Consider the following 23,456-nt stretch of genomic DNA (forward strand, 5'->3'; position numbering starts at 1 on the left):
CATCTTTGACCAGTGAGAGCAGGGGCTGCTGGGAGTTAGGTTCCAACAACATCTGGAGGGCCACCACTTGCCCACACCTGTTTCAAAGGCAAAAGTCACCTGGAAGGTTGGCAGTCTATGCAGCTATTATTCTGCCTTATTTACTGAATTTATATCCTGCACTCCCTTTCCTAAGGAGCCCTGGTGGCAGCCCCTGGTGCCCCCACCTCCCCATATGTCCCAGCCTATGAGGTTTCCTCTTACCTGCAATACTGGCCTGCGATGTCAGGGACTCCTCACTCTTGGCTGATCGCAAGGTGACAGTCTCAGGCTGGCCCCCTGAAGCAAGACAGGACAAGGAAGTAGGTTATTAACTGAAAAGGGCCTTAACTCAAGGTCTCAATCTCTCTTCCAGTCCTCACCCATGAAACAAACTTTATCCACTCTGGAATAAATATAAAGCCATAGAGGAATGCTAGTTGGAAGACTTCGTTTCAGGTTCCCAGGCAGTATATATTGTACACCGGGCAAGCACACCACACCACACCTGTGGAATTTATTATCTGGTGCAGAACTGAGCATCTGTGTATCTCAGCTTCTTTTTAAAACAAAGCAAGCTTCTAGCCCTTAAGAGTGCTGCTGACCGGGGGCTTATCCACACTTCCCTGTTGCTCTGTAATATGTTTTCGCCACTTGCCTAGCAGGGTGGTGCAACAGCCTCACAGCAGTGGAACCACTGCAACTTACCAGGAAGAGTGAAGAAGTGGCAAGGTCTGGGCTGTGTGAACACGCTAGTGGAGCAAACCCAGTGCTGCTACAACTCTGGCCTCACCGCCACCTTGCCCCTCCCAGATTGGAGGAACCTCTCCTGATTTGCACACTGTCCCAAATATCCATGGATGAAGAAAGCAACCCACGATCGGGTGTTGACCAGGTCTCTCACCTGGCAGAGATTCTCCAAGCCCAAAAAGGTCTCCGAGGCGGTGCGATTTCTTGCGAAACGTGACCGGCGTTTTGCCAATGGCGAAGAAGGCCTTCCAGCTAGGACCTGACGTCTTCCGTAGCCTCCCATTACTTTCTGCCTTTTGCCTGCAGGTGGGAGAGACAGGTCAGCCCAAGGCCACCAGCTCCGGCAGCTAAGCAGTCCGAGCCTGTGCCAGATTGCAGAGAGCCGTCCCAGTTGCCTGCTGTCACTGCAGTTACAAAATAAAAAAACAACCTACAACCCACTTCCCTCTGAAACATCAGCTCTCGAAGGGTCATTGCACGTAGCAATCTGACAATGGTCTTCACAGTAGCATAAGAACTGCTTCCCCGGATCAGGGTGAGGTCTATTTACTCCACCATCAACTGGAAAGCAGGGCATTGAAGTGATGTGAACCCCCTTGTTGTTCGCTCCCAGCACCTGATGTTTAGAGGTATACTGCACCTGTACATGGAAGCCCAATTACCTGGTGTCAGGTGAGCTCAACACAGAAGAAAGTTTCCCTTGGCCCTGCAGATCGTTGGATCCCTGCTTAGCCTCTGGCTTGGTAGCCTTGCATAAGGCCTGGGTCCGTGCCTGTGCTTCTTCCAGAGACAGCAATCGGGTGGAGGGGCAGCTGACCACCTGGGATTTGGGTCGGGGAAGGAAGCAGCGCCCTGTTGGAGGAGACAGGTTGCATGAGTGCAAAGAGGGATATGGCCTCATGGCCCACCGTCTGGATAGGCAGCCAGGCCCACACTTGCCCAGCATGAGGAGTGCATGCAGTCATAGGGAAAAGAAAGTGCACCCCCTCTGCATTATGTGGTTTTGCATATCAGGACATCATAGAAATCATTTGTTCCTTAACATTAGGTAATTGCAACCTCAGATGAACAACAACACATGACATATGACTCCGTGCCATGATTTATTTTACAGAAATAAAGCCAAGATGGAGAAATCATGTGTGAAAAACTAAGTACACCCTTACTGCTTCCATACAAATTAAGAGGCTAAGTAGCAGGCAGGGGCTGCTAAACAAATGTCCTTGCTTAATTGATCATCAGCTAGTGTGTCCACCTCTACAAAAGCTTGGCAGTTTTGGCAGTTTGCTGGTCTGGAGCATTCAGGTGTGTTTTAACACAATGCCAAGCAAGAAAGATGACACAGTGCTCTTAGATGAGCATCAGTTTGCTACTTTTCCCAGTCTACCACCTAAGACAAGAGGTCCATCTTGTACAATGAAAGGGCCGGCTGCATTTTGCAACTATTTTTAAAACATTTGGTACTTTAAAAAGAGATGCATACATACTACATATAAAACGTGTACATTCTGCCTGAAAAGAAACCTTTCTTGAATCATTAGAGGAGCGAAACTGGCAGCTGAATCAGTATTTGACTTGCTGACACCTACCCCTGCCATGCAAATTGCAAAACCAGGCTCATTTGGTAGGTGATAAACCTCCTGGCAGGGCTCTTTAAATATTTGTTTGCTTAAAAATTTATAGGCTGCCTTTCTGTCTGAAGGCCCCCAAGGAGCTAACAAATGAAACTAGAGTCAACAATTAAAAAGGCAGCAATAAAAAAAAACCCCAGAACAGTTAATGTTTGCCTTCAGCCTCTGTTCTGCGCATGAATGATTCCCCCGCCACTGCTGCCCATCCCAGAGTGGGGGAGCATTTTATTGTTGGAAAAATCTAGGAGCCAGAGAGATAATTTTAGGAGCCAGTTCCTAAGGAGCTGGCCCTCTTTAGTAACCCTGGTGCCAGCTGCCAGCCCATATATATATTCAAATCCTCAATTTTTGCACCCTTGAATATAATGAAATGCTCAAATTGGACCTCCCACAATGTTATGCCAGACCTCAAGGTGAACAAGAACGAAATGCTTTCAAGAATCCCAGTAACATCCCATATCATCCCATAACTCTAAGCTCAGTGGTGAAAGCAGAAGCAGTTTTCAACCCAGAACTTCCCAGGATGCCCTCTGTATCCGTTCATTTCTACTTAATTTCACTTCTGCCAACAATCAGATGAATTATACCCTGCAAACTAGGGAGGCCCCATAAGAAAGAACATAGGACCTTGCCCTATAAGACACACCACTGGTCCATCTAGCTCAGTTTTGTCTACACAGACTGGCAGCCACTCTTCAACGTTCTAGGCAGGAGTCTCTCCCAGCCCTAGGGATTGAATTCCCAGGGTTGTTTAACCATCAATCCCTCTTCCTGGGAAGCTCTGGAAATTGTGGTTCTGCAAGGGGTCTCCTAAGCCCTAATGAACTATAGCTCCCAGGATTCTTTGGGGGAAGCCATGACTGTTTAAAGTGGTATGAAAGTGCTTTAAATGTCTGGTGCGGACGGGGCCAGCTCCTTGCCTGGGAGTACATTGGAGAACAGTGGCGAGGTGAATAGGGCTCCATCGACCGTGCAAATTCAAGCAACCTGAACTGTCCTGGTTTCCTTCAAGAATTCTGGAGCAAGCAAGCAATTCTGTGACAATGAGGCAGAGGGATTTCTTAACAGATTTCATAGCAGCCTCAGAAAAAGTCCCCTTTGGCACGAGCTACCTGCGCTGTCCTTGCCGACGGAGGTGAAAGTGTCGCTGAAGAGCACCTGAACGTTGTTGAGGAGGAATTCGACCACGAGGGACTGGACTCGGACTTCCTGGAAGGCATCGGCACCGCACTGTGCGACAACCTCCAGAGCCATCGACCTGCCGTAAAAAGCAGCGAGGAGGAGGGATTACTAGAGAGCCGCGTTTTCCTGCAAGATGGGCCTGGGGAGGGGACAAGCACGTGCTCACAGACCCAGAATATAATCGCTGAAAACCCAGAGGGCACAGTCCCTCAGTAACATGACTGAGAAGGGCCAGGCCCACAAAGCAGCATGAGAGAAGCGCATGTGGAATGTGGAAAGGGCCCCATGAGGAGGAGGAGGCTGGTGTTGGAGGGAAACCCCAGGGAACCATGGGTAAGTGATGGGGAGGTGTCAAGATCAGGAGCTAGAGGGGAAGGTAGAATAAATGCTAGTAAAAGCTCAGGTGGAGTATTGGATGAAGCTCTCAAGCAAGGATGGTTAATCATTTCCAGGCCGAGGCCTGCATTGGTCAACTCGCTGAAGGCCAGAGGGGGTGCAGGGATGGATTAACAGTGCACACTCACTAAGTGCTGAGCCGAGGAGGATGCTGTCTCAAAGCCCGCTAAGTAAGGCGCTGGGCTTTGGGAAGGAGGCATGAGGCTCTGACATCTCCTTCCCAAAGCCTACTTAGCTCTTTCCCAGCTTTCGGAAAGACGTGGAAAGCTCTAGGACCCTGCCAGAGCCCTCACGTCTCCTTCCCAAGGCCAGGGGCCTCCTTACCTGCCTTTGGGAAGACAGCGTGAGGACTGGGGCTGGGGGGGAGGGCGCCAAATGTTGGCCTTGCACAGGGTGCCATCGTACCCAAGTATGGTGGGAAGTAGGTAGGCCTTGAGGCACCATCAAAAAAAGCCCTTTGGGCATGATGGCATCATAGCAGGGACCCACAGGAACAGTGAAAAGGATGACAACATTTCATTGTTTTTGCAAGGGAGGAGAGTCATGGGGGGACTGATGCAACCTGCCCGCTAGCCATCTTTGAGCTAGAGGCCCTAAACAGGAATGCCTGGGTAGGGCCCCACAACAATCCCTTGAAGGTAGGGGTGGGGAACCTGACAATCACATTCCCTGGGGGGAAAGGGTTGGGGAGCCCAGTCAGGTGGTGGGCAAGGCCAAAACATACCTCCTTCTTACACACACACCCCTTAGCCCTGAGTCATAGCTCCGTAGGTAGAACATGAGACTCTTCCTCTCAAGGCTGTGGGTTCGATCCCCACATTGGGCAAAAGATTCCTGCACTGCAGGGAGGGAGACTAGAGGGCTCCCCAGGTCCCTTCCAGCTCTTTAATTCTAAGATTCACACACACACACACACACACACACACACACACCCCACCAATCTCACACAGTCTGAGGCCTGAGCCAGAGTGCCAGAATATGCTGGGGACGAAATGGGGGAAGTCGAGAGGTGCTTAAGAGCTATAGATTCTTATCCCTCAGGGCTGAGTGCAGGAAGGGTCGACTTCATGCCCCAGAGAGTTATGGGTAAGGGCTGGTGTTAGTACAGGGGAAATGCTGCGGGAACAATGGAGAGAGGATTGAAAGAGCGCTGCAGGCAAGAGCTGGAGAAGGTGCAAGTCAGAGGAGCATCGTGGCAACACAGGGAAGGCACGGGGCAGGTTGGGGTGGGGGGTGCTGGTGCAGGGCCATTGATCTGGGCGTCTCACCGCAGCAGGTTGGGTGCCCAAACGATGGCTAAGTTGCGGATATGCATGCTGGTGTTTTGACTGTGCATAGCCATGCGGGCCAGGTGCCGCAGCAGGAATTCCAGGGTCCTGTTGGGACAGAGCAGAAGCTGCTACAGCTAGACAGTCCGCTTCGACGGACCGCCGGCCCCCTCGCAAACCCCGCCCTCAACACCATTCCGCGCCCCCCCCCTTGCAAGGGCGCTTGCATTCACCCTCCCGCCCCTCGCTGGGAGAGCCACCTCGGGCACCGTGTTCACGCCTCAAGCAGTGCCTACCTATAGTGAGGTGGGGGCAGCTGCTGGATGACGTCGTGCACTCGCACCAAGCGATCCTCGTTCCCAGAAACAGACACGGCCTCCTGCGACGACAGGGCAGGGGGAAAGCAGAGGGAAGGAGTCAGCGTGCTAGCCAGGCCTCTTGTGGAACACTAGGACTGTGCACCCTAAGCTGGTGATTTGGACCAGCCCTGATCCCATCCAGGGCTGACCTATATCGGTTTGGGGTCCAACCGGATCCAGTGCACAGCCCTGTGGAGAAGGACTGGGAGAGTTTGCTTCCAGGCCCGATTCAAGATGTGCACATTAGTGTTTGAAACCCTAAATGACAAAATCCCCAAATCTCTGAAATACCACCTCTATCCCTACTGACCCACTCGAGTGTTAAGATCAGCAGAGGGGACCCTCTGGGTGGTTCCACCACCTTGGGAAATGTGGGGAATGGTGGTCTAGAAGAGAGCATTTTCTGCGGCAAGCCCTGAATTGTGGAACTCCCTCCCCAAAGAGGCGCACCTGGCAGCTTCATTGCACAGCCTCTGCCATCTTCTGAACATCATTATTTATTAAATTTGCATGCTGTCCTCCATCCAAAGATCACGCGGGATCACAGGGGAATTTACAACCTTAAAAATGCACCTCTTTACTCTGGCCTTTGACAATTAAGGTCTTTTGTTTTGAGGAAGCCACCTCCTTTACTAAATTCCTAATTTTCTCTTCCATTTGGAATGCTTTTACTTGTCTTACAACTAACACTGTTATGGTGACAGGTGATTGACAGGTCCTGAGAAGGACCCTGGTCCAGCAAGTTGAAAAGCTTTCCCAACCCAGATCAAAATGTTTCCTCTAGCATTTGACCAAAATCGACCCTCCTGCCACTTAAGCCATAGCTGTCAACTTTTCCCTTTTCTCGCAAGAAATCCTATTCGGAATAAGGGAATTTCCCTTTAAAAAAGGGAAACGTTGTCAGCTATGACTTAAGCATGTGCGGTTAAGACCTGCCCTCCGGGGCAACATAGAAGAAATCTTTGCCCTTTTCAATGTGACAGCCCTTGGGTATTTGAAGAGTAAACAGAACAATCTTTTTTGGAGAGGGAGGGGAAAGTGTGGAGGCTGTTGAAAGGCAATGAACAGGAGCAAAACAAAGCAAGGTGATAAGGAAAAATAAATAAATTACAAAGCAGATTTTGGAGTGCGGGGAACAAAACCTTCCATTCTCATTTCATTGTTACTATGAACATGGATACTGTTTATGTAGTTAGCCTATTTTAATGGTAATAATTTTGCAATGTTTTTATTGCACTTATTCTCTCAGTGTGTGTATATTTATATATGTTTATCTGCTGTAAATTGCTTCGAGATCTACAGAAACAACCTTTAAAAAGAAGGACCTAGCAGTTGTCCATGATTCAAATGCTTCTGCACTCTTTGGCCAGAACACTGGATGATGGGAACAACTTTACTTCTTAGCGGGCAACTGAGCAAATTACTGCATGCATGTTTTTCCTTATATTTTCCCCAAGTAACAGGGGAAAGCCTTGCTTGTCGTTATTAAAATGAAAGCTGAGAATTCAGGAAAGGGGGCTGAAACATCCCTGGGGTAGGCTTAGCGACACCACCAATCCCTTCTGCTCCAGCTTTCAATTGACTGAGAAGGTGTAGTCATGCCTCTGAAGACCCCAGCTTATTTTTATTGTTAGCCATGCCTGGATATTGCCCCTCAAAGTATCACAAATACAAGCCAAAAGGAATTTAAAAGGAAGGGGGGGGAGAGGAAGGGGGAGGCAGGCTTAACCAAGCCTGAAACAGCCCAGCACGAAGAGCAGGTGATTCAAAAGAATAAGGAAGTCAGGAGAAATTGCTGCACATATTATTATGTAGGCAGCAACGTTGGCGGGCGATGTAATTGTACTCCACTGCTCCACCCCCTCTTCTTCTTCTTTTGTTCTGCGACTCCAATTTTTATTGTTTAGCCCTGGGAACACGCACACAGAGTCGGCACGGCCAACTCTCACTTGACAGTTTGAGCACACAACAGCTGGCATTTCTGAGACACTGGGACGCCCACAGAAACTCACCTGGCACACAGGGCAGGTGATGGATCTGGCAGGGGAAAGGGGAGGGGTCATTGGCACAGGTTGTGCTCACTTTACTGTTTCTAGTACAGTGGAACCTCAGTTTTCAAGCGTCTCAGAAGTCGAAGGTTTTGGCTTTTGAACGCTGAAAACCTGGAAGTAAATGCTTCCGTTTTTGAACACTTTTCGGAAGCTGAATGTGCCACGCAGCTTCCCTATTGAGTTTTCCGGACATAAATGCTTCTGGAAATGCAGGCTTCAGTTTTCAAATATTTCAGAAGTTGAACCGTCTTCTGGAACAGATTGCATTCGAAAACTGAGGTTCCGCTGTACAGTGGTTCCTCTGGTTAAGTACTTAATTCATTCCAGAGGTCTGTTCTTAACCTGAAACTGTTCTTCACCTGAAGCACCACTTTAGCTAATGGGGCCTCCTGCTGCCGCTGCGCCGCCACCCCACGATTTCTGTTCTTATCCTGAAGCAAAGTTCTTAGCCCAAGGTACTATTTCTGGGTTAGCGGAGTCTGTAACCTGAAGTGTCTGTAACCTGAAGCGTCTGTAACCCGAGGTACCACTGTATGTTCATGCATTGCCATGAGGACTACATCACTCAAAGCAACTTACAAACAGAATGATGTACACAGGCAGCTCAGAGTCCTGCTCTGGACTCCCCTCCCAACTGTGGTGTGGCGGATGCATATGAGAGGCAAGGTCATTTCAGATGTGGTCCAAAGCCTGCCTGCACCCACCTTGGATTTCATTCTGCTACCTTGTAATGAGAATGGGTGCTAGCAATCTCAAATATATTCAGAACAGTGGCTGTGCAGCCGTCTGTTGTGGACACTCTAGTTCTGAATTTCTAGCTCTCTGGATTTCCAGCATTGAGCAGGGGTTAGATTAGACGGTCTACATAAACCACTCCAACTCTATGATTTCTTAAAGGGGTAGCTGAGGAATGGTAGAGGGGGCAGCAGTGACCGAAAGCTGAGTGGGTGGGAGACTTCTCCCGGCGGTCTGCAAGACTCACAGCAAACTTGTTGTAGAGTTGGTAGGTGAGCAGCGGGTTTGGCAACTCCCGGAAGTACAGCTTGCAAAGAGAGCTGACAGAGTGGATGTCTTGTAAGTAGACGTCCCTGGAGAGCTCGGGCACTCGCTCACTGTCAAACTCGTGCCTGGAGGAGATAGGAAGCCGCGGGAAGAGAGAAATTACACAAAGCAGTACAAATTGCACAGTGACCCACAGCCAGGCAACCTTTCGCTTGGCCTACTTAGGGCCAAACATGATGTGACGAGGCAGCTTTCTGCATGTCTGCCCAAAGGGGTGACTCTATTCTATACATGAAAAGAAGTGGGTAGGGGAGAGGACTGAAACCTTTGTTCCTTGCCTTATCACAATGCTCTCTGTTGCTTTAAACTTTTCTCCCAGTTCCAAAACCCAGATCGTGGCACTGATTTATTTAATTTCTATTTCAACCGAAATCTTCCAGCCGTTCAGAAATCCCAACAGAAAGGAATCAATGCAAGACAATTAAAATCCCACACTCAAAACACCTAACGATGCTACTACTGCTGCTACTGATCAATAAGAATTCCATATATTAAGTAGTGGGATTAAATAAGTATCTCTGTACAGAATGCGTGAGTAAAACAACTAGGAACCTCAAAAAGAAATCATATGGAAAACGTCAAATTCTGAGAATGGTAATTACACACACACACACACATATATATATGAATGAAATATTACAAGCAGCACATAAAGCGCTAGGAGTAAACGTCATAAATTGATGGGTCACTGTGGCAAGGCTGAGCAAGGCTAGAACTGGGAACCCTTGCCTAAATGCCAGCGATGAGAGACTCAGGGCCTCTGGGTCTCTTTATGGTTGGAATGTATCCTTGAGCTGTGGTAACAATTGCTTTCCTGGATGGAGAAAGGTGTGTGTGCATAGGAAGCAGACTTTTGCATGGCTGGAATGCAGCCTAATCTGCAAAGGTTTGCTCCGCCCACTTTCGCAACTTGCCCTGACCACCACTGACCTAAAGTCCATGGAAAGTTGCCTATGAGGCACTACAGACACCAGGCTGAAAAATATTTCCCTGTCCCTCTTGTATGCAGCTGTCCCATGTGATGAACCACTTCCTGTTTGGGGCGGAACTTTGCCCGAACTAACAGTCTAGGCTCCTGTGCCACAAGGCACAGGGTTCACTTCCTTCCTCCTCCTTCTCCTCCACCATATGCTCCTTTTCATGTACAGGATAGACCCTCCTTCATTTGGGAGTAAGATAGAAGTGGCCATCATATCCCGTCTAATTTGGTTGTTAAACCCCACCTTTGCCTATAGGACTTTCTGTGCTAAATGAGGACCCGGCCCACAACCCCTGCTCCTCCTGACCAGGGCTCACCGCAACCGTTGGATGTTGGAGGAGACTCCAGAGAGACGGTAGATGCCATCCACAATGCCATGCTTCTCGATGAAATCAGAACAGGACCGTAGTACCTGGGGGACTGGCATAACAAAGAGCATATCTAATAACAATATAATATAACAATCATCTTTAAAACAATCACATAAGGTAGGGCCAGTGCGATGGCTAGTTGTCCCCGTGGGTCAACATGTTAAATTGGTTTATTTTATTTTTTCTCATAGAGGTTGAGCTCTGGCCACAAGCACTCATAAAGGACCAGGGAAATGAAAGTGGTAAGCCACAAAGCTGCAAAAAATCTTTTAATGTTGGCAGCATGATTGATCTGAGCACATCTCTAGTGAAGAAGGAGTGGAAGATTAGCAGCCAAACCTAACAGATGCATATTTTTGCTAGTTAGCATGAGAAGGGGCTAAGTCCACAGAACTGTATGGGTGGGCAGATACTCAGACCATAAAAATACAATAGCTAGAGAGGGCTCTGTGTGATGTCACTTCCCCTCCTCTTAGCTCTGTTCAGCCCACACATGTGGGCACCTGGAAGAGTAAAGCAATTTATATATCCTCTCCTGCCTGTTAAACCCATCCCACAGAATGCTCTTCAGTTGGTGGACATACTAGGGACAGAAATCAAACCAGGAGTCCTGAGGCAGTTTGAGGAGAACCCTCAGCCATACAGGCCACTTCCACCCCTTCCAACGCTGCAGAGGAGAGCCAAGTGTGGTGTGGCAGTTAGAGTGTTGGACTAAGGCCTGGCAGACCACTTAGCCATGAAGCTCACTGGGTGATCTTGGACCATTCACTCTCTCTTAGCCTAACCAACCTGACAGGGTTGTTGTTGCTGAGATAAAATGGACTGTGTGTTGTTTTCCTAGTAGCAGATGAGGCTGCACTATCGGTAGCAGGAAGGATCTGTGGGCAAAATTACCATCATTGCCTGAGTTCTTGAGGTGTTCGCCCAAATCGCAGCCAAAGACCCTCTCTCGGAGGATCCCACGCTGCTTCAGGCGCTGCTTGCTGGGCCTGGACTTCATAAAGGTGCGAAGGAACCCAATGAGCTTGCCATGCTTCTTGGACACTGGAACAGAATGAAAGAGAGAGGGTTGAGGCCCTTCTCCAAGCCACTGCAGGACAGCCACTGCATGCGGGCTGCATCATAACGCCCAAGAAAACAGCAAAGATGCTACTTCCATGTAGGGATGGAAAATGTGTGACAATTCCAAAGAAAATCACCCTCCCCGAGCTGCTGCTTGCTGCAGGAAGATGGTATTGCAGCCAATATACTGCCAGAGAGCCCACCGGGTGCTGCTGGACTATGGGCTCCCATCAGCCCCCAGCCAGCATGGCCAATAGTCAGGGATGCTGGGAGCTGCGGCAAAACACCATCTAGAGAACCACAGCCACCCCCCATTTGCCACAATACTTTTTCTTCCAGGAGAGAGGGCAATCTTGGCAAGGACTTTCGTCAAGAACACAGAACACAGGGGGGGAAGCTGAAGCACACAGCCACTTATGCCATGATCTCAGCCCAGACTGGGGTCTCCTAAAGTTGCTATTTAAAACACATTCATGCGTGCAGATTCAAGAATGGATTTAATGTAATGTATGCTTAAGTCTAAGGGACGCGGGTGGCGCTGTGGGTTAAACCACAGAGCCTAGGACTTGCCGATCAGAAGATCGGCGGTTCGAATCCCCGCGACGGGGTGAGCTCCCGTTGTTTGGTCCCAGCTCCTGCCCACCTAGCAGTTCGAAAGCATGTCAAAGTGCAAGTAGATAAATAGGTACCGCTCCGGCGGGAAGGTAAACAGCGTTTCCATGCGCTGCTCTGGTTCACCAGAAGCGGCTTAGTTATGGGGGCCACATGACCCGGAAGCTGTACGCCGGCTCCCTTGGCCAATAAAGCAAGATGAGCGCCACAACCCCAGAGTCGGCCACGACTGGATCTAATGGTCAGGGGTCCCTTTACCTTTACTTTATACTTAAGTCTGGTTTGGTCCAAGATGTTCAGCTGCCTGAGATGAAGGACAAGATGGTGCCTTCTTCTGATTCCACATCCAGAATTTAACAGACTGGACACTGGACATTGGCAGAAGGACACCAGGGGCAAGAAGGCTAGCTTAGGGGGTGCTGAGCAGGCCACATTGGGCCGTGTCTCACCTGAGGTTGGAGAGAGGAGGCCTGGGGGCCCGGGGATGCCACAGCTCATCCCTTCTGCATCTGCACAGGAAGACACACAGAGCATGAAAGGCCAGGAAAGATTAAGAATTCAGTAGCTCAAAGCTACTGGCATAAGTTGCTGTCCCACACTTCACCTCATTCAAACAGAGTTATTTTCTAGGGCTGGTGACAATCTTACATAAATGCCATCTCTTTTCAAACCACCACAATGCCTGAAGCAAACACATCAAATCAGAACAGCACAAGGGCATGAGGGGAAGATGCAGTAATTTTTTTGGACACACAAAATGGCTGCCATAAACCTCCCCTCTCCCCCACTTCCAGTCCTTGTCATTTAGTTGGCTGGGGCATTTCCCATCCCTTTAGCACTCTTAACTTGTGAGTCAATGTCTTCGCCAGGGCTACTCGCCATCGTCTGCTGTGCCATTTCTTGGCTGTGGCCTACTTTTGAGAGCTGCCCTGATAGATTTCTAGGCTGCCCACCAAAAAAACTCGGTACAAAATAAAATGAATTGCCTCTTATTTTTGAAAGCTTCACACAGTAACCCAACTCACATCCTAATGGGAAAAGCTAACACAGGAGATGAAGGTGAGGGGAGTATAATTGCTGAGAAATGATGGTTGGTAGAGATCATGGTTGAGGAAGTCAATGGTTGTAGTGGCTGTGTGAAATAGATGGCAGGTGAAATTGGGTGAGTGTTTATGAATAATATGTGTTATGTTGGTCGAAAGTTTACATTATACTGCCTCATATTATTCTCTGACTTATTGATATTGTTTATGTGTATGTTTTATTTTTATGTAAATCATTTGACATGGTTTTTTATTGTTCTTACTATTTATGTAATTTTATCTACTATAAACTGCTTTGAGATCTTTGGATAGTAAACCGTCCATGAATGGAAATAAGAAATAATAAGAAACAGAAGGACACAAACAGTAACACCAGACTAGGAATGGGGGATAAATTTGTTTGGTCTGCATTCACGCTCCCCAAACTAATACATGAACCGAAACATCCGTCGAAATCCACACTTCTCCAAATTTTGCGATGCCGTTTTCCAACCAAACAATGTCCAGAAGTGCATACATTTGTGAAAACAGTATACAAACGGCATTCTGCTAAAGGTTCTCAAACTCTTTTTCTCTAGGCCACACCTAAAACTTTGCTTGCAGCACACCAGTTTTTTTTATTGATAGGAAATACATTGGAAAACAAATAGATCACAATTAGGATTGTTCTCTTTTGCCACTTGATGTTCTTGCTCTCATTTTGAAAAGGTATCTATCCATATTCTAAAAATAAAAAAAATATACTATACTATACTAAACTGAAATGCTTCAATGTTTCTTTGATGGACCTCAAATCTTCCTGCCACATTTGCCACACCCTTTGAGAACCACTGTGTTAAGGGGAAATTGCTTGCAAAAATGTATATACAAAGTAAAACTGTTTACCAAATTGTGGATATTAAAAGATAACATGCAAAAAAAAAAAGTGAATCAACATATGGGGTGATCAGTTGGCTGAGGATGATGGGAGTTGTAGTCCAAAACACCTTCAGGGCACCAAATTAATAAAGGCTGCTATAGACACACACTGCCCAGCTCTTGTCAGCCAAGTGTTCCAAACAACTTACGACTGTAACCCAGATACATTATGCAAATTAAACAAATTTGCATTTGTTTTGCATAATTTATGCCCATTTTTGCACTTGCATAGTTTGATTGATTTGGATAGTCAGTGTGATGGATTTTGGTCTTAGACTGTGGAGACCCAGGTTCAAATCCCCAGGCCATGCAGCTGCCTAGGTGGCCCTGGGCCAGTTGCTTTTGCTTAGCCTAACATGTCACAGCATTTCCATGACAGGAAAAATTATACAACCCCCTTAGCTCTGGTACAATAAAAAGGAGAGCTAGACTGGAGAATCAGAACACGTGCACAGCTTCTGGAACATTTGTGCAGAGCCGGTCCTAACATTAGGCACAGTGAGGCAGTCACCTCAGGCGGCTAATTTTAGGTGTCGTGAAAGAGCTAGGCATCTGAAAGACCACAGCGTTACCCTCCTGCACACAGAAAGACACAAGTGTTCCAGGGTTGTCTCCAGTAATACCAATAAATATCTGAAGTGACTGAAAATGTATTTGCTGGAAATAGGGGTCATTATGTTTCTGCAGTAAGCGGAATCTAGGAGAATCAGCATATGTGGTAGAACACAGCAAGTCAAGGAGGATGTGCTCACCTGTTTTGAGTCCTGGGCTGGGGCGCTCTGAGAACAGCTCCACACACTCGCTGGGGAAGAACCCCACCTGGAAAGAGGCAGGCAAGGAAGAGTTCAACGTACTGACAAAGCAAAATATGCCTCCTTAAGAAAAACAACCAGGCCTTCCCCTGGCTTAAAGGTAAAGGTACCCCTGGCCGTACGGGCCAGTCGTGTCCGACTCTAGGGTTGTGCGCCCATCTCACTTAAGAGGCCGGGGGCCAGCGCTGTCCGGAGACACTTCCGGGTCACATGGCCAGCGTGATGAAGCTGTTCTGGCGAGCCGGCACCAGCGCAGCACACGGAAACGCTGTTTACCTTCCCGCTAGAAAGCGGTACCTATTTATCTACTTGCACTTTAGGGGTGCTTTCGAACTGCTAGGTGGGCAGGAGCTGGGACCGAAAGACGGGAGCTCACCCCGCCGCGGGGATTCGAACCGCCAACCATGCGATCAGCAAGCCCTAGGTGCTGAGGTTTTACCCACAGCGCCACCCGCGTCCCTCCCCTGGCTTAGGAACTTGTTAAACCCTACCTCAGTTATTTATGCCCACCACAAGTGAATGCGGCAAACAGGCCATTAACAAAAATTCTGATGCAATCAATTCATCTATACTGGTTATGGATTAACCAGTATAGGCATAAAACTGTCAAGACAGGTGACGATGGCTAAATTCATGCACTTGCCACACTAGGTGCCTGGAATTGTGATGGAGGGAGTGGGGCTGACTGAAGCAAGGTACTGAGAGTCAGGTTTCTCTCAAGCCAAATTGCAAGAGGCCTCTCTGCCGAATTAACAGGGTGCTAAAATGATACTGACCGAAAAGGCATTTGTATTTGTTTGGAAAGGAATATCTGATTATTATTTTTTTTTTAAAAAAAAAGCAGAATTGTGCAGATATTTTAAGAAAATTCGTGAAAGGGCATTTTGAAGCAAACTAAAATATAAGTTTTTTTAAAAAAAAATGGGCATGCTGATAAAATGGAGCTGAGCAGAAAATTAACAGTGAAACCGGTGCCAGAAAAAGCTCGTCAGCTGATACATTGCAGCCTACATATACCCAAATGACGTCTCTTCAGAAAGACAGGAGAGTGGCACTATGATACACCAGATGTTGGTGGACTACAGCTCCCATCATCCCCGATCGCTGGCCATGCTGGCTAGGGCTGATGGGAGCTGGAGTCCAATTCTCTGAAAGCCTGCCACTATTTCAGCTCACTTGTTTAAATCAAGGTGGGGGACATCTCCACCCCAGTCGGGGTGCAAACCAAGAAAAAAATGGGTGGGGCCTAAGCCACCACACACAGGCACACACTCATACCCCTGTCCAGTCACACACACACACACACACACACACACACACACACTTTCATTCACTCCCACCCATCCAAATTTCTCTTTAATACAATGTGGCCATCTAAGACATAGTGCTGATCCTATGCTTCAACATATCTCTCCTAAGGCAATGTGTCTTCCTTCCTGAATCCCAACCTGGAATCCATGCTTTCCCCGCCACCAGCTCCTGTCCTCCTTGGGGGGCATATCAATCACAGAGATGATGTCTCCAACCTGTGCCAAACAAATTAACAAAACAACAACAATCCTTTGTTAGTGCATGGACCATGGTGGGCAATCTCCAATGTTAACCGTGCTTAAAAGCAGATCCACTGAATCTACTAGATTTAAGTACCTCAGAGTAGACTCAATGATTTTGGTAGGTCTACTCTGACAGAGCCTCTACAGGACTTGTCTGCCAGAGTCTGGGTTACAAAGGTGTGTACTTCATATGAAGGTGATTAATATATGTAGGGTTGCCTCCAACTAAGTTCCACTTAGAATAGACCCACTGGAATTAATGGACCTAAGTTCACCATGTCCATTAATTTCAATGAGCTGAGTAGGACTCACACTGGACACAACCTTTAGTAGTTACGTTTTAAATTGTGCTTTTTCTGAAGTACCTCATATATATTATCACATTTTATCAATCTTTTATACATGTCTACCCAGAAGAAAGTCCCACTGAATCCCATTTGTGAAACAAAGAGAAAACATGCAGAATTGATCTATGCTGACAAACAGCAGCTGATGTTTGTCCCCAGGGAATCCCTGAAGTTCCTCAGAAGATTGGTGAGAAAAAGTTATCCCCCACCACAACAGGACATTCCTTGGAATGTGCTGACACAGATGGGTCCTAGGCATGCCCTGAGGTGCACTTGGTTCACACAAGATGGCAGTGAGGCCCTAGTAAGGTAGAGGAAACAAGATGGCACCCAAGGTTTTGCCCCAGAATCCTTTGCGGTGTGCAAGAGACTCCACCGCAGATACGGAGTGTTCCTTGGCAGACAAGTCAATGTGAAAAGAGTTCTTCAAAGATTTGGAAACCACAGTGGGGGGGGGGGCTGTAAATATTTTTAGGAAATAAAAAGACAGCTGTTTTGTTGATTATTGTTTCTTTCTGGTTTTAAATTCATGGCATGGAACGTTAGTCAGGGTAGGCCCACTGAAATTAATGGAGATAATGAATGCAATCCCATTGATTTCAGTGAGTCTATTCTGAGTCAGCTGAACACAACCCATGCTAGTTTGTCTGTGACTGTTGTATACCTGGAAGCTGTCATGGTTTTACCCCCCCCCCCAAAAAAAAAAATCAGTTTTAATAAAGCTTCCCTGGAGGAGAGCAACTCTCTGTGCTCCCAAGCAGCACCCTAGCTGAGAAGAGAGATTGAAAAGGTATTGCATTGCAGGTCTACCCACAAGATAAAAGCCACCCAGAAGTAACATGCACTACAAAGTAGGGCTCACCTCAAAGGAGAGCTCATCAGATGCCTGCGCCGTGTAGCGTTTTACCACATGGGCAGCTGCAATGGCAGGAACATTGATAGAAGCTTCCTCATTGACCAGCAGTCGGTTGCCATGGTTATCAATCTGAAATAAAGGGGAGGGGGAGAATACAAGTGAAGTGGATGAAGCCTTGGAATGTTCTGTGGGTGTCATCCGGAGATACAGGTGTTAGAGAATTCCATCAGAAACTGAAATAAGAGCAAAAATTCCCACACTTTGCATGTTCCTCAGAGGTCAGGAACAGAAATCACACGAGCTAATGCAAGCAGCATTCAGTACTGTACTGTTGTACTTCTAGTCTGCAAATGTTATGTAAATCGCTATACTGTTCGCTGAAATGCTTTTGTCATTTCCCTTCCACTGAAATCAATTGCTTTATTTAATTACGCACGTTTCAGCCGCAGCGGATAGCAAGATGAATAGCGTAGGTTTTAGCGGAAGTCCAACTGTAGCGGAACAGAAACAGCACTGATTGTGACGGACCCAGGACTGGATGAAAATCGTTACCTCCTTACATCCCTAATCCCAGCATGCAGTAACCAGGTCACACCATTCACATGGGGCTTCCATCTCATTTTCTGCTAGATTTCCACAACAGGCAGAAATGGGTATCTGTGGAGCCCTTGAAAGCAAGATTAACATTTCTAGCACCCTGGCAGCGTCAGTGGTTTACTCTGTGTAGTAATATTACCTACTTAACTTTTCTGCAGAACATTCCAAATGTCTCAGGCATTTCACATATATTGTTTAAGACTTGTATTTATCTGCTTAAAACACACACACAATTATATTGCACAGTGCTTCATCAGATCCTATATGAGAAATTAAAAGAAATACACAAAGCATATTTCAGCTTGCAAATGATATAGCTGCATCATCCACCACCACAGCTACCCTCACTGTTCCTCACCTCCATCCAGGTGAGGACCGGTCCACAGTTGATATTGCTGTCCACAATGGCTGACAGCTTCTCCAGGTACTGTGAAAGCATGGGCACCAGCAGCTGGCAAAGGAGAGAGAAAACATAAGGTGTCACTGGCATATCAGCTCCCTGATTCAGTGTCAACGGAAGCCGACAACTACTTGAGAAGAGATGGTATGGTGATGGGCACTTAGGAAGCACCAAAGTCTGGAAGTCTTTGGCAATGCTGTCTCTGAGCATATGCAGAGTGCTTATGACACAGTAACTTGCAGCAGGTCCCCCACCTATTAGGTATGGTGGGGGTAGTTTCTTGGAATTAAAAGACTGGTAGCCCTCGGTATCGGATAGCATTAAATTTCATTATTTGTTATTACATTTACAGTGGTACCTTGGTTCTCAAACTTAATCCGTTCCAGGAGTCCTTTCGACTCCCGAAACCGTTTGAAAACCAAGGCTTCTGATTGGCTGTAGGAGCTTCCTGCACTCAAGCGGAAGCCGAGTTGGGCATTCGGCTTCTGAAAACCTTCACAAACTGCAACACTTACTTCAGGTTTTGCGGCGTTCGGGAGCCGATTTGTTTGGCAAGTAAGCCATTCGTGAACCAAGGTTCCACTGTATTTCCATAGCAAGGTGGAATGCACTTCACAATTTTATCCTCACAACAACCTTGCAGGGAAGGTTAGCCCAAGAGGCAGTAGCTGGTTCAAGGTCACCCAATGAGTTTCATGGCTGAGTGGGGATTTGAACCCTGGTCTCCCAGGCCCTGTGCAACACTCTAACCACTTGGAAGGGGCCGCAAGGATCATCTGATCCAACCACCTGCAATGCAGGAATCTTTTGCCCAACGTGGGGCTCAAACCCACAACCCTGAGATTAAGAGTCACATGCTCTACCAACTGTGCTATCAGGGAGAGTGACCACCTTGCTCTTCGCCTCAGGCAGCAAAATGTCTTGGGCCAGGCCTGTAAGTCAGGGTAGACTAAGATTGAGAAAGACGTCCAGTCTCCAGAGGCAGTGCAAATTCCCTGGACAACTTATATACTAGTCAGTACTTGGAATTCTTTTGTTTCCAGATGTGGTGTGGGGAAGGGGACATGCAAGATTCCTGTGTTTGGCATAATCCTTGCCTATGCAGGCCAGAAGCCAAGCCGCAGATAGTCACACCCTCCTCAAAACACTCCCCACACACCCCTCAAAATGTCTCCCAGACAATCACCTCAGGGTGGGCCCGCATGTGGCTGAGGGGCGGCAATTCGGGGAGCTGAGAGAAGCGCCTGTCGAAGATGCAGCAGTGGAGGTGGGCATCCAGGGTGCGGAATTCCTCGTAACTGCGGTGCACCTGCCAGCTCTTTCCCTGCAGGGAGAAAGGCAAAAACCGAGAAACAAAAAGGCAAAAGGTTGGCCCCTGAGAAACGTTCAGAAATCCATATAAGGCCAATACCTTTAACTGGCTTAATAAATATATTTAACCTACTATGAATTCAGAACCAAGAGGGAGGTAGACAGCTGTTGAGCAAACCCAGGGTCAATATTTGTGTGTGTGTGTGTGTGTGTGTGTGTGTGTGTGTGAGAGAGAGTGAGAGAGAGAGAGAGAGAGAGAGAGAGAGAGAGAGAGAGAGAATGTTTGAATTGCATTTGCAAGGCCCATCCAAGCCCAGCATTACCACAAAGCATCCCTTGAGCAGCTGTTTGGTCAATGCCAGGAAGGGATCATCATTAACACTTGTCCTGGGCCTTTATAAACCATTACCACCCATCCCCAGTGCTTTTATCAGTGCCAGACGGCTAGAGACACTCATTTAAAATTCCCCACAATGCCTCACAGCGCTGCTACATCAGGGGCAGTGTGGGAAATTTTAATGGTGGTTCTCAGACCCAGCTGTTCCATCTCTGAAGGGAGCATTGCTGTGGCTGCTGCTGCTGCTGCCCCTGCCACCAAGTAAACCCACAGAGGAAGGAGGCATTGTGGGAAATTTAAATGCTGGCTCCCAGACTCAGTTGCCAGTGATGATTGGAGCACAGTTGCTGCAACTTCCTGTAGTGCCAACCACAGCAAGTAAGCCTGACAAGGATGGGTCTCCCAAACTTTGTTTGCTGAGGGGCCCCTCAAACCTGGAACTGCCCATTCTCTGTACCAAAAGTTCAATGAACACAGCAGAAACTAAGGCCCATGGGCACAATCCAAACACACAGACAACATCCCAGACATGCGTCAGGATGCTGATGCAGCATGTGGCAGTTGTAAAAAAAAAAAAAAGGCAAAGTCCATGCTAGGGATTAGGAAAGGAACTGAGAACAAAATTGCCAATATCATAACACCATTATACAGTTCTATGGCATGGCTGCATTTGGAATACAGTGGAACCTCGGGTTACAGACGCTTCAGGTTACAGACGCTTCAGACACTAACCCAGAAATAGTACCTCGGGCTAAGAACTTTGCTTCAGGATGAGAACAGAAATCGTGCGGCAGCCCCATTAGCTAAAGTGGTGCTTCAAGTTAACAACAGTTTCAGGTTAAGAACGGACCTCCAGAACGAATTAAGTACTTAACCTGAGGTACCACTGTACTGTGTACACTTCTGGTTGCCTGGCCTCAAAAAGGATATTCTAGAGTTGGAAAAACTTTTGGGAGAAGGACAGTCAAAATGGTCAAGGGAATTGGAGCAAGTCCCTTGTGAGGAAAGGTTGCAGAGTTTCGGATTTTTTTGGCGTAGAGAAAAGGCAATACGACAGCGATAAGAGGACAAACAGATCAAAAATTAATTGAAGAATGAGACTGTGTAAAGGAGTACATAAAGAAACATTGTTCTGGGATAAATATTTCGATATGCAATGAATAAAGTTTACAGGGTAGAAATATTGAGGAAATAGATGGAAGTGGAACAAAGACAAAGTGATACAAATAAAAGAAGATGAAGGGAAGGAGGTCAAACATGGGTGGAGGGAAGACTATGTTTTATGTATTTTTTGGTGTGTTCTTTTTATTTATTTTTCTTTTGTGTAATTTGTTATTTTTCCTTTTTTTCTTGTGATATTGTTTGGTTTTTGTTACTGCAATTCAATAAACCGTTTTTAATAAATAAATAAATAAAAACTTAACAAACAAACAAAAAGGTGGCATGAGAGAAGTGCATGAATGGCATGGAGAAAGTACATAGAGAAAAGTTCTTCTCCCTCTCTCATAACACTAGAGACTCGAGGGCATCCAATGAAGCTGAAAGTTGGAAGGTTCAGGACAGGCATCAAAAGCCCTTCCTCACATAGCTTGCAGTTAAAGGCTGAAATTTGCTCCCATGGGAGGCAATGGTGGCCAAAAACGAGGATGGTTGTAAAAGAGGATTAGACAAATGCAAGGAAGACAATAATTGGGTGCCATAAGAAAGCTGCAGAGATAGTGCAGGATAGTGTGCACCCCGGCAATGATCTCTTTCAGCTTCTGCCTTCTCGAAGAAGGTACAGGGTTATAAAGACTGGGACTAGCCGCCTAAGAAACACTTTCTATCCAAATGCGATTTTGGTTTTAAACACAGTGTAAGGTAGTCTCTTTGTGAGTATATTGTATTCAGTTATGGGGTATCAGAGTTTTTAGGGGGTTAACCAGGCTGGGATAGCTGGAATAGCAGGCTTGTTGGTTTTTGAATGTCCGATGTAGATTTTTTTCAATTTCGTTGTTCTGTATGGGACAGTGACAATAAAGATTATCGTATCGTTGTCTACAGCTAATATGCACGATGGCTATGTTCTCCTTCCAGCATCAGAGGGATTATGCATGAGTCCCAGCTGCAGGGAATCGAGGGTGGGAAGAGTGAGATCGCACTGAGGTCCTGCTTGAGAGCTTTTCACAGGCATCTGTGAGAAGAGGATGCTGGACTAGCCAGGCATTTCACCTGGTCCAGCAGATTTGGTTGGCTGAGCAGGACTACAGAACGGGAATATTCCAGGTTGGCGGAACTCATACAAGCCTTCATACGAATATATCCCAGGGTGGTTCACAATTAAGAAACGACAATTACATACAATTACATAATTCAAATGAAACAAAACACGCAGCACATAATTAAAGTGGAAGCACAGCACAACTTCAGATTGCAGAATGGGTGGCCAGATTATCTAACATTTAAAGGAAACTAGGCCTTTCCCTCAGTATCATCAAACAAGACACACAGAACGCTGTCTCCCCTACAAACCTAAACCTGTTTTATACCAATTTAGCAGTCAATTAACAATGATTCCTGGTAATCGTAGTACAGTAGGGAATGAAGAATTTATCAGAAACCCCTAACACCCCCTCCTCAAAGAGCTACAATTCCCAGAATTCCCTGGGAATGAGCATTATGCCTACTTAACAAGCCAATCCCATCCAGTTTAGCATGCTTAAACCCATTGCACAAAACAGTATCTCCCTCTGCACTGGATCTGGCTGCAAGTGTGCTAGGGCAGGTATAAACCTTGGTTAGATTAGAAACAATTTGGAATCTTTTAAAAAGTAATTGGCTTTGAAATAATTCAAACTGTCAAGTTAAATTGTTAATTTTTTTATCTGAACTATTTTTTAAGCTTTAAATTATTTCCAATTTTACTACAGTATAAAATAATGTGCGCAGTATAAAATAATGTACTGATGGGTGAACAGCTGCCAGTTACCTAGTCAGCTGACAACTCGACTCAAGAATATAAGAAGCAAATCCAACCACATCCAACAGGTTTTGCCAGTTGACTCCCCTTCCCCGCCCCTTACCTGGCAAGTGACCTGCACATCAAACAGCACCTCTCCCTCCTCCAAGTGACTGAGATTCTCATTCTGCTCGGGTGCAAGCTGCAGCTGTGGGGAGAGAGAAAATTTAAGTGCCCCCTGCAGCAGTGGGGAGGCAGAAATATCCACCTGTCCTGCCACCTCCCTTCCCAGCCTGCCATAGGGACTCAGGTGCCCAAGGTAACATTTCCTCATTCTCCCAAGCCCTGCAAAGAAAGCAGGGTGGCAAACGTACCTCAATATGTCCAAAGTCAAGAGCTTCGTAGTGGAAATGAGCACATTCGGTCAGCTTGGGGAAGTGGCCTCGTGTGATGGAAAGTCTGCAGGGAAAGAGAGATACCGTATTTTTCGCTCCATAAGAAGAGTTTGGATTTGATATCCCGCTTTATCACTACCTTAAGGAGTCTCAAAGCGGCTAACATTCTCCTTTCCTTTCCTCCCTCACAACAAACACTCTGTGAGGT

General features: G+C 46.9%; 1 protein-coding gene across 2 annotated transcripts in view; it reads right to left on the bottom strand.

The window, feature by feature from the left end:
* ARHGAP33 (Rho GTPase activating protein 33) overlaps positions 1–23,456 on the bottom strand; it is a 48,582-nt gene that overhangs the window by 8,591 nt on the left and 16,535 nt on the right. Inside the window, exons 3-19 of one of the 2 annotated variants that reach the window (XM_081203508.1) lie at positions 23,228–23,312; positions 22,978–23,061; positions 19,454–19,591; positions 18,226–18,318; positions 17,277–17,399; positions 15,963–16,040; positions 14,455–14,521; positions 12,191–12,250; positions 10,962–11,111; positions 10,014–10,116; positions 8,638–8,782; positions 5,542–5,624; positions 5,246–5,353; positions 3,512–3,657; positions 1,431–1,620; positions 923–1,068; positions 244–318 (exon numbers count right to left, since the gene is read on the bottom strand). In XM_081203508.1, the coding sequence (XP_081059634.1) occupies positions 244–318; positions 923–1,068; positions 1,431–1,620; positions 3,512–3,657; positions 5,246–5,353; positions 5,542–5,624; positions 8,638–8,782; positions 10,014–10,116; positions 10,962–11,111; positions 12,191–12,250; positions 14,455–14,521; positions 15,963–16,040; positions 17,277–17,399; positions 18,226–18,318; positions 19,454–19,591; positions 22,978–23,061; positions 23,228–23,312 (1,874 nt within the window). The remainder of the gene's footprint in view (positions 1–243; positions 319–922; positions 1,069–1,430; positions 1,621–3,511; positions 3,658–5,245; positions 5,354–5,541; positions 5,625–8,637; positions 8,783–10,013; positions 10,117–10,961; positions 11,112–12,190; positions 12,251–14,454; positions 14,522–15,962; positions 16,041–17,276; positions 17,400–18,225; positions 18,319–19,453; positions 19,592–22,977; positions 23,062–23,227; positions 23,313–23,456) is intronic. The other variant, XM_081203509.1, reaches the window with a different exon arrangement.

The sequence above is a fragment of the Podarcis bocagei genome (assembly GCF_964188305.1).
Source record: "Podarcis bocagei genome assembly, chromosome: 7".
NCBI lineage: Eukaryota > Metazoa > Chordata > Lepidosauria > Squamata > Lacertidae > Podarcis > Podarcis bocagei.